General features: G+C 40.6%; 1 protein-coding gene across 1 annotated transcript in view; it reads right to left on the bottom strand.

The window, feature by feature from the left end:
* Positions 1-9,215, bottom strand: part of LOC138026650 (ZZ-type zinc finger-containing protein 3-like) — a 16,943-nt gene extending 7,728 nt beyond the window's left edge. The window contains exons 1-6 of the mRNA XM_068874090.1: positions 8,191-9,215; positions 6,619-6,679; positions 3,641-3,718; positions 3,335-3,485; positions 2,230-2,359; positions 1,142-1,244 (exon numbers count right to left, since the gene is read on the bottom strand). Of these exons, the coding sequence (XP_068730191.1) occupies positions 1,142-1,244; positions 2,230-2,359; positions 3,335-3,485; positions 3,641-3,718; positions 6,619-6,679; positions 8,191-8,783 (1,116 nt within the window). The 5' untranslated portion in view covers positions 8,784-9,215. The remainder of the gene's footprint in view (positions 1-1,141; positions 1,245-2,229; positions 2,360-3,334; positions 3,486-3,640; positions 3,719-6,618; positions 6,680-8,190) is intronic.
* Positions 9,216-17,500: the final 8,285 nt, after the last annotated feature.

Below are 17,500 nucleotides of genomic sequence, written 5' to 3'. Positions count from 1 at the left end.
TGCCATTTGACCACATAAAATTTCAGTTAATTAATAGCCTAAGTGTAGCCGTACCCTTCCCCTGAAAGAAAAACGGGAGGGAACGTCGACGAAAACCTGACCCAAATCGTGTTCCGTGACGTCACGGTAATTATGGGATTTCTGGAAATGACAGAGTGACATTTACCCAGCGTTGTCTTGTGGTAAATCCTTTCTGTAAGCAATAAAAGTTTGTCCAAGCTCGGAGTGAATTAGACCTTAATCTCATTTATGGAGACAAATAATAATCGTTTAAGAACGATACAATTATGCTGTCGTTAAGAAACGGCAAAATTTGTAGCACAACCTTGAAGAATTAGAGAAATCAATGAGAAGCTCCCACGCAGCAAGTTTCGAAAAAGCTCGGCTTGTTTTCCTGTCGAAGGAATCGATTCCAGAAGGTTTGGATTTCAGCACATTGAAGCACCCCAGGCTAGCCAGTTACAGACCATCTCCGACTCAAGATAAGCAAACTATTCACGTTCCTTTTGCTCCGTTTCCTTTTTCACTATTATCATCACGGCCGAAAAAGCAAGTAGACTCAACGGTACAATCTATTTTCACCAATCTGTGTTCTCGAAAGAATTGACTAAGACGTTCCCTCCTCCCGTTTGTCCTTCGGGGGGAGGGTACGGCTACACGTAGGCTAATAATTAATTGCCGTTTTATTAATTGTTAATATAATTTGTGATTTAGTGATGGACATTAGAGAATTCTAGTCCAAGACGCTGCGATCTTTCAGGTTAGCACCATGCATAAAGACCTCTGACTATAAAGGCTTTTGTCCTTCGGCCATTTTATCGTGATCGGAAAAAAAAAAGAAACACTTAACGGTGATAAACATGATAAATCTCATTTTTACTAAGAACCCACTGTTTGGCATGCCCCAAAATACATGTTTTAAAATCTTGTTTCATAACATTTAGTGACAAACTGGTAACTAGATTAAGCTCAAAGCTAGCAATAAATAAACAGTGACATACGAGTGGTTAATAGAGCTATTTCTTTACTGCCAGAGTTTTCATTTGGCGTTGCTTTCAATTCGTTTTATTCTCAGCATGGTATTTTAGCAGTTCAACTTCCACATTATTTCAGCACTGCAAATGTCAGATTCTTGGGCTACCTGTTCCTCAGTAGTCCATGGCTGGTTGAATGTAACTGGTTTCGCCTCGTTACACTGACGACTTCGGCCTTCACTACTTTTTGTGGAAAAGACGCTTGTCAGGCTAAACAAAAAAGCAAAATACCTTTTAGTCTGGATATTTCTCTACAAATCAAGGCCAGCCATCAATCTTGACCCCAGAGCTCTTCTCTTGACTGAGGGAGAGGAGAGCTACGGGAAACCCTGATACAAAGTGTCTTCTCATTGGTTTTCGTGAAGGACAATCAAAAGCGTCTCTAATTGGTGCATTCATGTTACCACGAGGAGTCAGCAGGTGCCTTAACCTATAAGAACCCAACGGCGCATGTTCTCCTATATAGAGTTTCCCAGAGCCTTGAGGCGCTCCGAAGCTCTGGTGACGAGAATGGGCCAGCCATGAATTGAAATCACGATCGAGGCTCCTCTCAGAAAATCAACAGTTCCCATAATACCTAGTTTTTCGATCACCTTTAATTGCGTATAGGTTAGGGCGTTGAGAAGAGGAAGGCATATTGCAGCCGTGGAAATTCTCGGATGTTTTTCGAGTGCGACAAAAAATTACGACTACATATAATACGAAAACTGTTAATAGAAAGACAGACCATCGAGGATAATAATTTTGTTTCTCGCGAAATGCTTTTAATTCTCCTGAACATTAAATGATGTTACACCAACCACTTCCGCGTGCTCTCTATATCTTAGGAACTACAGTTAATTCTAGGAATTTTCAGGTTTTGGAGATATCCGCAGAGAGCAAGGCCTGGGCATGTGTAAACAGCCTCGGCCCATGCCACCTGCCTTGACCGTGTTTAATTCAGATACAACTAATGTCAAACTTAATAATAATTCATGAGACTAACAGCCTATCAAAACACCAATATACCAATAAAACGTCACGTGCATGAGCATTAAACTCGATAAAAATGAAAGAAAGAAAGTCAACAGCGGTTTAGTTTCCGAATCTGTTCGATAAGACTTCGTGGCTGGACGTGGTTGGATTAAAAAGAAGCTGGTTAGTAAACTTGGCAATTTCTTTAAAATTCAAAGTACGAAGTTAAGAGCAAACCCACCTATCTCTTTCAAGAGGTTTTCCACGTTTGCTTGCCACGAACTCTCCTCCAAACACACTGTACACGTTACCGTCCGAAGAAACTGACGTGTTTTCTACTCCATCAGATGCATTGGATGACAAATCACTGGCTGTTTAATGGCAAAACAGAATAGGAGACATTGCATAAACAGACACTTGAAAGCAACATATTGTTGAAAAAAAAGATCACAGATGAAGAAATATATCTTTTTTTTCCGATGGTGACTCGAGGATGCTTGGAAAAATCCGAGGTCTTTAACAGGAAAAAAAAGATGCATTTTCTTTAAATGAATTATGATTTAAAGGCGTTAACATTTCACCACCTCCTTCAGTAATATTGCCATGATCATTGATTTGTCACACAGGCAAGTCTTAGGGCGCTTTCCATTTGACAGAACTGACCAGCCAGACCGGGCATTTGGAAGGAGTAACTCTACAACGCCTTCAAATTAACACACTTCGAGGATGATACATTCTCCTCCAGTAGAATAAGAGGGATTATCGTGCAAGTGTTTCTTCAAATTGTTGTATTTTATTTGCAAACTGGCGGGTCTGGACGGACAGTTCTGACAAAGGGAAAGCGCGTTAAGAACCAAAAAGAACTTCATGGTAGCCTTCATGGTGACATATCCAAACTACCACTTCATCGTGCACTTTTCCCGGCTCTTGACACCAGCTGCAATTCGCGTCAAGATATCTTTGCATAGAGTGGAAAGAGATTGAGTATCAATGCGACAATCAATTAAAAATCAAAAATAATTTAACGGTTGCTGCTGCAAGGGGTTGATTGGTTTAAAAATCTCGCCAGACATTTTTCCTCCAATCAAAGGCTGTGTTTCGATCCCAAGCATTTTCCCGAGCTTAGTGCCCGCTACACAAATGTGCAGAGTGCTGTAATGGGCTTATTTGATGATCTGCCCCTAAACTGATTGGACAAAGTGCTTTACGTGATTTCGATTTTGTGGCAACCACTTCTACCTTCCGTTACTTTGTTTTTTAAGGTTTGCCCTGGTCGAACGCGGCACTTAATTGCAGGCATCGACGTTTCGTTAATTTACTACCAGAAATGATAATAAATACCCCACCTCTGGCTACATTTTGTGTTGCAGATGCTCGTGTGTGGTGTGGATTACTCAGTCTCTGTCTGTCCACTGCACTAAGCGACACAGTGTACTCTTCCCAAGGAATGCTGGGTAGTTTAACGATCCTCTGACGACATGGAAGATTAAGAGGTTCCTAAAAATAAAATGAGATAAAACATGAAAATCTTCGGGTGTTTTCTGGAGTTTGCTGCTGTATTATTGTCATTTTGGCACTAAAATGAAAGGACTAATTTTTCCCCTCATATTCAAACTGAAAACAATTTTTAAGCAAAAATTTTTGCAGATTACATTATTTTGAAGCTTTTCCACAAAGGCAACTGGGTCCTGAAGAGCTTTAGCTTGCTGTTGATACAGAGTCTCAAGGTCCTAAGATATAGAAATGGTAATTTTAGTTATTTGACAACTACTGATTAATTGGGATGGGCAGGGGGATTACAAACACCTTTCTTTGCCTTGCTCTCTCTCTCTATCTTCCCGCACAATGTATTTGACTCCCGCCTTTTACCTCGTTTTCCCGACTCTGTTTTTGCCATTCATCTCCAACTTTCAACCCTACTATCAATTCTATTTCCAGTCCTCTTTTCTCCCATATCCAGCTCCACTTCTGCCTTCTACTCACCTTGGCCTTTTTTTCCCTCTTGTTCCCCTCTTTGATATGTTCACTGTAAAGGCAACAACTCATAGCCCAGAGGCTACAACTCACATATCTCTCCTTGCAGGAATCCTCTTCTCAGACCATGTATCTTTAGAAGAGGTTTACTGCCAATAATTGTGCCTTAGCTAATCAACAATTGTGACAATGTCTCTGTTTGTGTCACATGTCCATTCATTGAACAAGAAAAAACGGGGAGGATGCAAGTCCAAAAATAACCAGGTCTCTCAAAGATGGGGTACCAATAATGTTTTTGCCCAGAATCGATGACAAAATTCATTGGGATAGTTGTAATTATCTGTGATTTCAGAATTACTTCCAAAGCACTACCATATTTTAAAACTCCATTGCAGTAGCCCCCTCCCTAAACCAATGCAATGTTTTAAGTCTGATATAACTATTGGTGCATGTTTACAACACTGGGGTGGAGGAAGGACTGGGCACAAAGAAGTTTGAACCTCGCAATACTATTTTCACCTGTGTGTTAAGATTCACAAGTGCAATGTGATTATTGTTCAAGCCCCTATTGTTTCAAAACTTCATTACTGCAAGAATTATTCTTTGTTACATGTATATGGTCTTCCTTCCTATCTTATCAAAAGGTACAACAGGTTCAGAACTCAGCAGCCCATATCATCACCCAGTCTCTAAGATTCTGCCATATTATTCCTGTCCTCGAGATGTCCACTGGTTACCAGTTCACCTTTTCACATAGAATTTAAAATTCTCTTAATCATCTACAAAGCGCTTCAAGGACAAGCTCCAACCTACATACAAGAAGTGCTTCAACCATACCAGCCTAGTCCCAATCAGAGATCCTCTTCCAGAAATCTTTTAGTTAAACCTTATTTTAACTTGAACCCCTATATAGCAAACAGGCCTTTTCAGTCACAGGACCTGATCTGAGGAATCCAATGCCGCAGGATATTAAATCAAGTTGTACTAAAGATATTTTTTAATGCAAACTTAAAACATTCCTTTTCATTCGAGCTTTTAACTTGTATTTACGTCTGTTAATTTCATTCATTTTATTTTTTACAGCTGTAAGCAGGACCTTTGAATCTTGTAGAAAAGGTGCTGTATAAATGTATTATTATTATTATTATTATTATTATTATTATTATTATTATTATTATTATTATTATTATTATTATTATTATTGTTGTTGTTAGTGCCCCAGGAATTTTTGTCTATACCAAGAGATGGTTACTACAATCATGGACAAAAGTCCTGGGACACAATTAATAATAATAATAATAATAATAATAATAATAATAATAATAATAATAATACATTTTCATAGCTATTTGATTAAGTTGAAATGTGTCACAGACCAAGAGTCTAGCAGCATTCCATTCACTATGAAGTAGGCCTGGAAATGCCAACACTTTGTTACCTCCTAGAGTATTTGCGAATACCCTCACCACAGCACACGAGTTGCAAAAGGAAACCTAGTTAAATTCTCTTAAAGTTTAAGATAACTTTATAATAAGGCTTAATTTTTGGGTGTCAATTTTTGGCAACATCACATATAATGACAGGCAGATACATTCCTATTTTTGGCCTAAATTCCTTAATATTTATACTTTCCTTTGGTGGATTTTTTTTATTCTTTGCCACATTATGGAAATGATATTGCCTGACATTTTGAAATGGTAAAAAGTCAAGGTCATTCAGACGGTTTTGCCAATATTCTGTATTTTGTCATTTTTCTAAATACACTCGCTTAGCTCTGACAGATTTTAACAAATATAGGGTTGATAGGAACTGTATGCGATTAGAACTGAGGCAATTTTTAAAAAAATTAACGAAGGTATCACAAGAAAATCAGCAGTTAATGTTACAGATTTGGTCATGCTGGCATCACAAAAAACCAGAAAAACATGCATGATTCAGACTTTACGTGCCAATTACTAGCGCTCAGCTTGCACGTGGGCCTACAAACTCTAGGAAGCCTCCTTAAATGAGGTCTCATTGGACAGAGAAACTCAATAGGCCAATTTACAATTTCTTACTTAGTTACCAGGCCTTAAAATTGAAATTGTTGTTTGCACAACAAAGGAAGTGACTTACATCATATCAAGGTAAACTGCAGTTTCACTTGTTGAACTAGGACTGGTACCCAAGACAAAGGAAAATGAAAGTTTTCACGTGAAGTGACAGAGACACCTTTTTATCATTTAAGAACTTTGCACAAGTAACCCAACTTAAACAACGTAACTCTTAATATCTTGAGTCAACTTTATTTAGGAAACTTTGCATACAATGCTAAATGCATGATAACAAACACATTGCAGTGTTGTTGAATTGAGATTCTCTCACATTATATTTGCTTAAGTGAGCCAAGAATATTGTTGGTGATACTATGACTGTTGTCACATTATATTTTGGTCTATTAACACTAAATCTCTCCTAAGAGTGACACTATCAAATTTTACTTTGTCCAACAGCACACAATTTTACTGCTGCTTTAGAAGTGATAGGTTTAATAACATCTATAACCATTCAAAATGTATGTCCCTTTTCAATCAATTGGCAAATTCTATTTTTATTTCCTACTGCAGAAAGATTTTTAAGCCACACTTTCTCACACTTCAACATCAAGTAAGGCTACCTTAACAGCTTGAGTCCTCTGGGATTCCAAAACCAACAAAGTCTGCAAAAGTATGTGGTAACTAAAATACAACAAATTAAATATAAGACTTGAGAATACAATAATATGTTGCAATTATACTACTTAATGAACGAAATGATATAGGAAATCAATCAAATCAAGTAAAGCTATGATCCTCACAGTTATGGACGCAATTTTAGCAATTGCGTAGAGAAGCCCTAAAAAATCCAAGATTTCAAGGGGTTTGAACCTGTGACCTTGCGACACCGGTGCAAAACGCTAACCAACAGAGCTATGAAGCCAGTGGCATTGGGACCCACAAATGACTAGCTCCCAATGCCAGCGGCTTCATAACTCAGTTGGTTAGAGCGTTGCACTGGTATTGCGAGGTCACAGGTTCAAACCCTGTTGAAGTCCTGGATTTTTCAGGCTTCTCTAAGCAATTGCTAAAATTGCGACCATAACTGCGAGGATCATAGCTTTAATTGAAAACTACTTAATAAGGTGGATGCTGATCATGAAAAGGCCTATTTCAAGCGTAATATAATTCCATTAGCTTTGTTAATTTCTACTGAGTTGATTTCCACTGAATTGTGAGTACTTCATATTAGCTTGGAGGACAGAACCACAGCCAGACTTAATTTGCTGGGAGTCAGTTTTGATGATACCCTGCGAGCAGAGTCTCTTTCGATCTTCCTAGATAAGTCGGGAAGAGGAAAGTAGACTCTGCCAGCCGGCTCGACATTTCGTGTTGAGCATGCGTTAAAAATTCAAACGTATTCGGGAGTCAGTCACGCATGACTAGTTACCACAAATCCACAAAACCAAAACAAACAGTAGCGGATGTTTTCGAACAACTCTGGCAAACACACGACAACCAAGGATAGTTCAACCAAGATAGTTCAACTTTTTAAATTGCCATTTTAATTTTTACTGAAAAAATTAATAGGTTTCTCAAATTCTGGTAAACTAGCTTCTGTAACCGACATACGGAAAAATTCTCATGGGAATTTAGACAGTTTAAAAATTGTCACGCTGTTGTAAATTAAAAAAAATATTGATGACGCGTGGCGATTGATCATGCGTACAAATAAAAAAAAACAGGTTTGGCAAGTTGAAACTGGGCTGACTCATCCATTTCTTTGGATGAGCGGCAAATCAAAGAAAGTCGAGCCAGCTGGCAGAGTCTATTTTCTTCTTCCCGACTTATCTAGGAAGATCGAAAGAGACTCTGCTCGCAGGGTATTTTGATGAAGGAGGGAAACCACACTATAGCTACTTGCCTTCAAAATATGAACATTTAAATAAAGTTGTGGCTTTTTTTTTAAGTATATACAAGAGGTACTAAAATAGCATTGAAATATTTATGTGTGGAGCTGGGACCTTTTTATTATGTTAAATGGACCCACATTGGGGCATTTTAATAGCTACCGGTATTTGTCTACAGAGAATGGAAGTGGAACAGCCGAAATCTAACAATTTCAGTACAAAGGAGCCTAGGGTGAATGCTCAAATTTTTACTTGACTAAAACATTACTTTTTAGTTTCCCTTAAGAAAACTAAAGTACTTACTGTTTGTTATTTTTTAAAGCTAAATGATCCGACTCAAAGTAGAACTGATTGTAATCAGCAGTTTCATCATCATCTTCATTACCATATGGCATTGGATCACTCAGTTTGAAATTATAAACAGAAGAGAGATCATTTCTGAGACCATCAACTGTTTTTTCAGCTCCTTGAAAGCCTGGAGAGGTGATCTTTTCTGCTGCCTGAAGAAAAGTTTCGGGCTTGCCACAAGATAAGCCAGGAAGTTGATCAATTCCACAAGATGAGTCAGTCTTTACTACATCAAGGGGTTCACATTTTTCTTCTGTGCACCTCTTGGTTACATTTTCATTGGTACAAATTTCATGCCACTGGTTGTCCAAGAGCAAGCTGGGACCTGGATCCATTGCACTATCAACTTCTCTAACATCTAAATCCTCATCACATTCATTATCTAATGCATCGATGTTGATTATATCAATGTCACTGTCTTGATTAGAAATCAAAACATCATTTGATCCAACACTCAGCTCATTTCCATTCACCTCTGTCACGTCAACGCCAGTTTGATCCAAGAATTTTAGCCCACTTTTTGTGTCACCCGAGCCACTTTTCTCCATTGCTGTTTCGCCAGTCTACAATTTGTAAGTAAAATCCATCATGCAATTCAACTTTCACCAGTCAAAATGTATGGCTGTAACCAAATTATGAGCAAAACGAGTTTGGCATATTGCTATCCCCGTAACCACAAATAATAATAAAACTTGGTCGATATACAAACGACTGCGTGAAAAAGTATCAGTTTGCTGCTGTTTATTTTGAAAGAAAGACTTCTAAATTCGCTTCAAACTGCAGCAATTGATGAGATTTCAAGTAAGCCACCCACGGCTAAAATAAAAATTTTCTTTTCCAATTTCGTCTTCCACCCTTGTTCACTTCCTTTGATACTTGTTTCCAGAAAGTCACCCATGCCTTTCCCTAAAATGATAAATCTTTGTTAAATACCGAAAGAGCGAAAGCGTGTATATAACCTTTTGCACTGCACTGCAGTTGCTAAATACCCATTCTCGTCCCCAGAGCCACCCGGCCCTCTTAGCCGCCAAAGGCTGAGCACGAAAACCAGTTGGCTCTGGGCCAAATTGAAGGATTATTCGCGCCAGTCCCTTGCAGTGCGAGTAAAATAAGAGCTCCGCATATCATTTCGGCCCAGTTCGCGTTAGAATCCTTCTTGTACAGAACCGTGTTATGGCTGACGCTCAAGTTCCTGTTCAAGCTGCAGTTCCAGCCGCCCAAGCTCTTGTTCAGCCTCCAGCTGCTCCAGCTAATGTTGACAATCCTCAACAAGACCCTGCTCCTTTGCGGGTATTAATTTCATTTCTTGTTATTTGCTCGCTCTACTGCGTTGGTTTTTCCCCGATTCCTCTTCGCCTTGTTATTCCACGTGGCCGTTTGTTAGTACCGTTTTCTTCTTTCTTCGCAAGCTCCGGGTTTCTGTAGTGCTTTTTGTTTACCCGCCGTCCCTTCCCCAGTTTCCGCACGTTTTAAGCTTATTTGTCATGTTTTTGTGTGCTTCGCCTCACAAACACCGGGTTTGTGTAGTGCTTTTTATCTCCCTTCGGCTCCCTTACCCAGTTTGCACACGTTTTATTTGTCATGTTTTGTGTGCTTTGCTTCACAAACGCCGGGTTTGTGTAGTGCCTTTTATTTCCCTTCGGCTCCCTTACCCGGTTTGCACACGTTTTGTTTGTCATGTTTTGTGTGCTTCGCCTCACAGACACCGGGTTTGTGTAGTGCCTTTTATTTCCCTTCGGCTCCCATACCCAGTTTGCACACGTTTTATTTGTCGTGTTTTTGTGTGCTTCGCCTCACAGACACCGGGTTTGTGTAGTGCTTCCATTTTCCCTTCGGCTCCCTTACCCAGTTTGCATACGTTTAATTTGTCATCTTTTGTGTCCTTCGCCTCACAAACACCGGGTTTGTATAGTGTCTTTAATTTCCCTTCGGCTCCCTTACCCACTTTGCACACGTTTTTGTTTCTTATGTTTGTGTGCTTTGCCTCTCAAACGTCGGGTTTGTGTAGTGCTTTAATCTCCCTTCGGCTCCCTTGCCCAGTTTGCACACGTTTTATTTGTCATGTTTTGTGTGCTTCGGCTCGCTATCAACGGTTTTGTGCAGTGCTTCTCTCTTTAATTCCCCTGCCCTTCACTCAAGTTTGTTCATTTTATCAGTGTGTTTCGCCCTAAAAACAGTACAGTTCTATTTTCCTTGGGATTTTTTGTTCGCTTATGCGATTATTGGCTTTTACAGTGATTTTTAGTGTTTCTTTTACGCTCTCCAAGCTTTGCGTTTCCGAGGTGCTTTCATTCCGATCCCTGCCCATCAATTTTGTATGCTTTCTTTGTTTTGTTTTTCTTTTACGCTTTATAGTGTTTTTCCCGCATTTTTTCCCTCGCAACGGGTTTTTTGTTTAGTGGCTTTTTCGCTGCCCTTCCCATTGCTTCGCGGGCTTTGTTAGCTTTTGTTTACAATCATCTTTTGCTTTGTGTAGGGCTTTCCTCGCTACTTCAAGTTTATGCTTCGTTTTTATTTCGCCTTGTTGTTTTCAAAGGTATTTTGTTTTGCCAGCTTTGCCGCATTTTTTAGCCATTGTTTAGTCCTATTCCCTGGACACCCATTCTTTATTTTCACGTGTTTTTTCTATGTGCGTGTCTCGTCTCCCGAGTTTGTTTATTTAATTTGTTTATAATGATTTTATGTCGGTATTTCCCATTTATTTGTGTTTTCAGTTGCGCGTCCTCCCAAATTGTTTTATATCCCTTCCAATGGTAGCCTGAAAGGATGTCTAATTGGCCTAGTCGGATTACTGACGCTCAGGCTGCCATCCCTTGGGTGGGTCCTTACACGTCTTCTGCGCCATTTTTGTTTAATCTCCCTTGTGTGCTTACGTTATCCGTTGAGTTTTGTTTTGTTTTGCTTTTTTCGTTGTCCCACTCGAGGGCTGGCAGCCTGTAAATGTTTTTTATTCGAGCTCTCCTTTCGGTTTTTTCAGCCACTTTGCAGTCGCGACTCCGTGGCTATCTGCAAGAGGCAGACATTTACAACGGAGAAACCTTGCACAGCTTTAGAGCAGGCTTGGCCTTCGCCTTAGCCCTTTCGGGTAGCCAGCTCGCAGGCATTATAGAGCATGTCGGTTAGCGCCAAGCTCCTACGGCATCTCATTATTTGAAAGTTGCTCAAGTTTTACGTCCTGGAGGTCCTTCATCCCTAATTAGGGAGCTTAAGCAACGACAACGGCGACGGCAACGAGAACGTCAGGAATTTGCATATTTAGTGAGTAAAAACAATAGCTTTGCACGCCCTGCACGTGCGTTTTTCACTTTTGTCCATTTCGTTGCCGTCGTCAGCAAAACAGCAACGTGAAATAGCCAAGTTTTTGGTTTTATGAAGAACGTCAGCACTTGAGAATAAATTTTCATTTTCTCTCCTAAAATAGAGTGGCGTTCCGACTGGTGTCATCTTTGAAGAAATACCACACCCTTGTCATATCAAAAACGTTGAAATAGTCACGAAGCGATTAAAACAACGCAAATTTATATTTTGAGATGACGTTCTCGTTGCCGTTGCCGTTGTCGTTGCTTAAGCTCCCTAATATCCCGTCACGACCCTTCTGCCCAAGCTCTAGCTGTTTCTTACTCTGACTTGAACAGTCTCCGCCGTTGCACTGTCGCCTTTCCCACTGGCTCTTCGCCTTAGTTTAAGTCTTGGATGGTCTGAAGTTTTCTTTTCTAGTTTAAGTGTGGGACCTGATAGGTGTGAGGTTAAGTATTGGCTGACCGGCTAGGCTGTTAAGGCCGTTTTTAACGTTGGTCTCCTTGCGCGGGAGCATCATTTCGGCCCAGTTCGCGTTAGAATCCTGTGGATGTCAGCAGCCGTGGCATGACTCTTCCTTTCACGCTTTCCTCGTTACGCCTCCGCGCTTTTCGCTTTCCCCCCCCCCCCCCCCCCCCTTACCCGTTCCTTTTTTTTCACGTCCACTCAAAAGTGCGGTCGCATATCTCCATGTCTTATTAGCGAACGTGAAAGGGACTGTCGCAAATAGTATGCTATTCTTCATTGTCACTTTCTTCCAAATGAAGTATTATCGTTCATTTTGGACACTGAAAGCTTGATAGGGATCATGGGTAATGAACATATTTCTTTTAAAAGCGGAACCCTAATGTCTGGACTCGCAGGACTCGAACCTGAGAACGTGTAATTAATAACGTGAAGAGGGCGAAGACTCTGAGGAGGATACTGGTGAGGATACTTATATTGACGAATTTCGTAATAACGATGATGATGACAGTGACTCGGAAAGTGACGTAGAGAAACGGGAGACTACACTATTCCAAATGCTTTCATGTGCCAGGTGATAGCAGGCCTTTTTCAGCGGACACTTGGGTAAGCAATCCCATGCAGATACAAATTATACCTCGTAATTTTCATGATTTTTTTAGACTTATCATTAAAGTGCTTCAAACAGCATATCGATGCTCTAAAATTATATTTTCCCTATCATAACTCCGGTTAGGATTTTAGTACCAGGGATTTCTAACAAACTTGAAAACTTGTCATTGGGACTGGGAATTAGGATTGCCATCCCCCCTTTCATGACCCTGTTCGTTCTCTGATATTTCAGCGGTGAATTTGATGGTAGGTTTGAGTTTATTAGTTTGTCAGGAGCCCATCTGGAGCGTGCAAATTCCATACAGCGTCTGTGAAACGGCGCTTTCACAAGTAGGTTTCTTTTTAGACTAGCTCTTCCCGCGAATTAGGTCAAAAAACAAAGGCATCTCCAGTTCGGTGACCATATGACGTCAGCTTAATTTCTTGTAATTGGTCATCGGGCTCCTGTGGGAGTCTCATTCGTGGGAAATTCAATCTAAAAATAAATCGGTCTGTGAAAACGCCGTTACACGAACACAGTAGAGTTGCAGGCTCCGGGTCATAGGTTCCTGAGTTTGTTTAATAAAATGGTCCACCTATGCTTTATCGCCGTCCCAAAAAGGGAGAAAATGTCATCAATATATCTTTTCCATAGTTTTTGGATTGGTACAACTGACAAACTAACGTGACGTTTTTCCGGATTTTGTTGAGCGTTTTTTCCTTTTTCAATAACTGCCCGAATTCTTTCCTTACGCGGAGAAAACTCCTTCCAAAGCTTCCCTTTTCAAAATAAATTGCAACGCAGTTTTATTATGTCAGAGGTTTCAGATGAAGTTAGCGGAGTGAGACGAACGAACGGAACGTGGTTGAAAGAAATCGACTTACTTTTTGACCCGCGTCACGTGTTACCCCGAAAGGACAAACAGAAAATTGCGTGAGCGGCATAGTTCCGAGTATTTTACATTTTTTCCGTGGTTTCTAAGGGTCTTTTAGGGTCTTTTGGCCACATTTTTTAATCTCCAAGCAAATTAAAGCTTTTCAACTCATAACGTGAGGTTATTTACTATCCGTATCCCGCCAACGAAAACGGAGCACATCCCGATCTCGTCGTATTTTCATCCCACATCCAGCCTCGATTTCAAGCCCCATCCCGCATCCCGCTAAACCTATGTTGCACCCTCTTCTTCAGTGCGAAGAAAACCTTACACTGCTTTGCTTGCTTGAGGTTCGCTTGAGGTGCTTTACTTTCTTACACTTCTTTGCTTTCTTTCGCTGCTTTGCTTGTTTGAGGTGCTTTACTTCCTTACACTGCTTTGCTTGCTTGAGATGCTTGACTTGCTTACACTGCTTTTCTTGACTGAGATGCCTTATTTCCTTTGACTACTTTGCTTGCTTGAGGTGCTTGATTTGCTTACACTGCTTTAATGCTTGCTTGAGGTGCTTCACTTTCTTACACTGCTTTGCTTTCTTTCACTGCTTTGCTTGCTTAAATTGATTCGCTTGTTTGAGGTGCTTCACCTTCTTACACTGCTTTGCATCATTTCACTGGTTTACTCACTTGAGGTGCTTTAGTTTCTTAAACTGCTTTGCTTTCTTACACTGCTTTACCTCCGTACCCTGTTTTGGTTGCGTGAGGTGCTTTAATTCCTTACACTGCATTGCTTGCTTACCACTGCATTGCTTGCTTACACTGCCTTGCTTGCTTGAGGTGCTTGTCTTGCTTAATGTGTTTGTCTTAGTTCAAAAATGTGTGGTAGGCCTACACTGTCTCCTTGAAGTGGATTTGTGTTTGCAACTAATTAAGAGACCTCCAATTTACACTTTGTCCTTGACAAGCATGTCCCCATTGAGAGATTTTCCTCGTTTTTATGTGATACGAGAGGAGGTTGTTTGAATATTCTGTTCAGTCAGCAATGGCTGATTTTGAATTAAGCTTCAGTTTTGCGTCAGTAATGCCTTTACGGTTGATACTGCTGGGTGATGTATTGTAACAAATGGTAAAATCGTCCCACCATTTCTTGCTTTTTGTCAGTAAAGCCGATTGTCTTTCGAAGAAGTTGACCTCACATAATGTTCTGACCATTATAGTTGTCGATTCTTATGAGAGCGGTGAAATCCCGGGGGACTGGAAAAAAGAAAATGTTGTTGTCAATATCTATAAAAAGAGCTTGAGGAGTGACCCTAGCATTTTTCGGCCAATATCGTTGACCTGTATTCGCTGTTAACTATTAGAACATACAATCACTGGTTTAATTATCCAACATGCCAGTGACCACAGCATCCTTTATCCTTTGCAACACGGCCTCAGGGCTGGGAGATCTCGTGAGACTCAATTATTAGGTTTTATAAAATGACCCGTGTTAGCGCCATGCATGACGGTCATCAAGTAGATGCTTTATTAGTGCATTTTATAGCAAGGCATTTGATAAGGTTAGCCATGGGCTCCTTATTAGAAAGCTGAACCATTACGATGTCTGCGGTTGTACCAATAAATGGATTGAAGGAGAATTTTGTGACAGTACGCAAGTTCTCTCCGGCGTTCCACAAGGTTCGGTACTCGGGCCATGCTTATTTCTTTCCTACATTACGATCTACCAGAATCCTTAGTCAAGTCCTCCAAGGTGATCTTGATAACCTAGCTGTTTGGGAAAAAGAATGGAAAATGGAATTCCACCCGGATAAGTGCAAGGTTCTTCGTGTAGGGCGTAAGCCCAATTTTGTGCACGATGATTACATTCTACATGGCAAAACCTTCGCCTCAGTTGAGTCAGCTAGCCATCTTGGTATCACATTAACTAAAGATCCTAATCGGAACGAGCATGTTAATCGAACCTCTGATATAAAGGCCAATAAAACTCTAGGTTTTGCTTGGAAGAAATTTAAGACTATCTCGCCTGTTCTTAAGAGTTCAATCCAGCAGAGAAGGATGGACAAGGGTCATGTAACACTCCTTGTAACTGAGCGCTGCATTAGACACGGTCGATCATGACATCCTGTTGCTAAGATTGCAGTCATTGCTACGCTTACGTGGTAATGCGCTTTTGTGGTTTCAATCTTATTTGGAGGACAGAATGCACCTCAAGCAAGCAAAGCAGTGTAATAAATCAAAGCCCTAAAACAAGCAAAGTAGTGTAAGAAGGCAAGTACCTAAAGCAAGCAAAATAGTGTGCGCAAGTAAAGAACCTCAAGAAAGCAAAGTAGTGTAAGTAAGTAAAGCGCTTCAGGCAAACAAAGCACCTAAAGCAAGCGCAAAGCAGTGTAAGCAAGTAAGGCACCTCAAGCAAGCAAAGCAATGTTATAAAGCAAAGCACCTAAAACAAACCTTCGCTTGAGAGTGTATAAACGAGTACTGATTTCACTATATCAGCGATGGCTAATGACACAAAACAAAAGTGAACAACATATTTGAGTTAGGGAAAGTTTATTGCGAGAGAAAGACGTTCAGTTTTTCAACTTAACTTAATTTTTAACTCCTTTCACCATTAAACTCTCTTACTACACAACAGTTATGCACTGCAAAATCGCGTTATGAGATTGGGGCGCCTGTGAGATTCGGGGTTTCTTTTCGTTCACGTTTTCTTGACGTCGACAAGAAATGTGCTGGTTGTACGCAAAGCTTGCATCCGTCCTACCATTGAGGTTGACCATTATTTTTGCGTAGGCAAACATCCACGCTTGTAGATGGTTTACTGTTTCACAAAGTAATTCCATCCATTTTTAAATATAAAATTGGTTTTGCCATTTATCACTGTCAGATCTGTTCAGGTATTTCTCATGCTACTCTCATTTTGTCCAGATATAGGACTTCCCGCCGATTTTGAACACTTCCAAAAGACGTATCACGTTCGTGATCTACGCACGCTCTGCGAACCTATTTGCTCGGCACCACAGACACTCGCTCAACATGATGACATAATGGGTAGCATAATGCAATACCCACAAAAATGCATTTACACCCGAGTTGAACCCAGTCATTGCTGTTTTCCTACAATGGGCCTAATACCGATTTCGCACCACAGTAACCACAGTATACCGGGTAAGTAGAAAAATACGCTAAAGCTTTTTATAGTTGATACCGTTGCATTACGTCAATAATTTTTTTCCTTTCTTTCCGAAGGTCCAAAGGCCCTGGACAGGTTTAGCAGATCACAATCCAGTATCTGCTAAAACGACCGGAGGAAATTAATACAATTCTCGGTTTTCACATGACGTCACGACCGCCATGTTGGTGCCCAAAACAAAGAAAAGGCGGCCATGTTGATGCCCCGACCAAATCCTCCGGGAATTTAACTCTAATATTATGCAAACGCTTCCTTTTGTTTTCGTTGAAAAACATGGCTGTTGATCACGTGAGTGAAAACCAGCAATACAATACAATACATACTTAATTGACCTCTCCCCATAGGGGCTTTTCAGGGCCAATGAAACACAGCGAAACGACAGAACAGAACAACAACTGTTAAGAATCCCAACTGGCCGGAGGCAAACCAGTTGGCTATTTACAAGTGCAGCTGGGAAGTTGAACCAGGGACTACCAGGATCAAATTCAACGAGTGGTTAGAGCGGGTCTTGAACCCGGGATCTCCGGATCAAACGCCCTAACCACTGGGCCACACTACCAAGCTGCCAAGTTGAAGGTTGTCAGGCCGTCAGGCTCAATTTAAGGCTGTCAGCTTGTAAGATGGACAGGTTGTAAGGCCGTCAAGTTGTAGGCTGTCAAGTTGCAGGCTGCCAAGTTGTAAGGCCGTCCAATTGTAACGATGACAAGTTGTATGTAATGTTGTCAGGTTGCCAGGTTATATGCGCCAAATGTGCAAAATTATACCAATCTACAAAGCTGATGACGAAACTGATGCCTGCAATTATAGACCAATTTCATCGTTGTCAAACTTCAATAGAATTTTTGAGAAAA

Source organism: Montipora capricornis, chromosome 2 (genome assembly GCF_036669925.1).
Source record: "Montipora capricornis isolate CH-2021 chromosome 2, ASM3666992v2, whole genome shotgun sequence".
In the NCBI taxonomy this organism is placed as follows: domain Eukaryota; kingdom Metazoa; phylum Cnidaria; class Anthozoa; order Scleractinia; family Acroporidae; genus Montipora; species Montipora capricornis.
The sequence above is the reverse complement of the archived record's forward strand: the minus strand, read 5'-3'. Positions and strand labels throughout refer to the sequence as shown.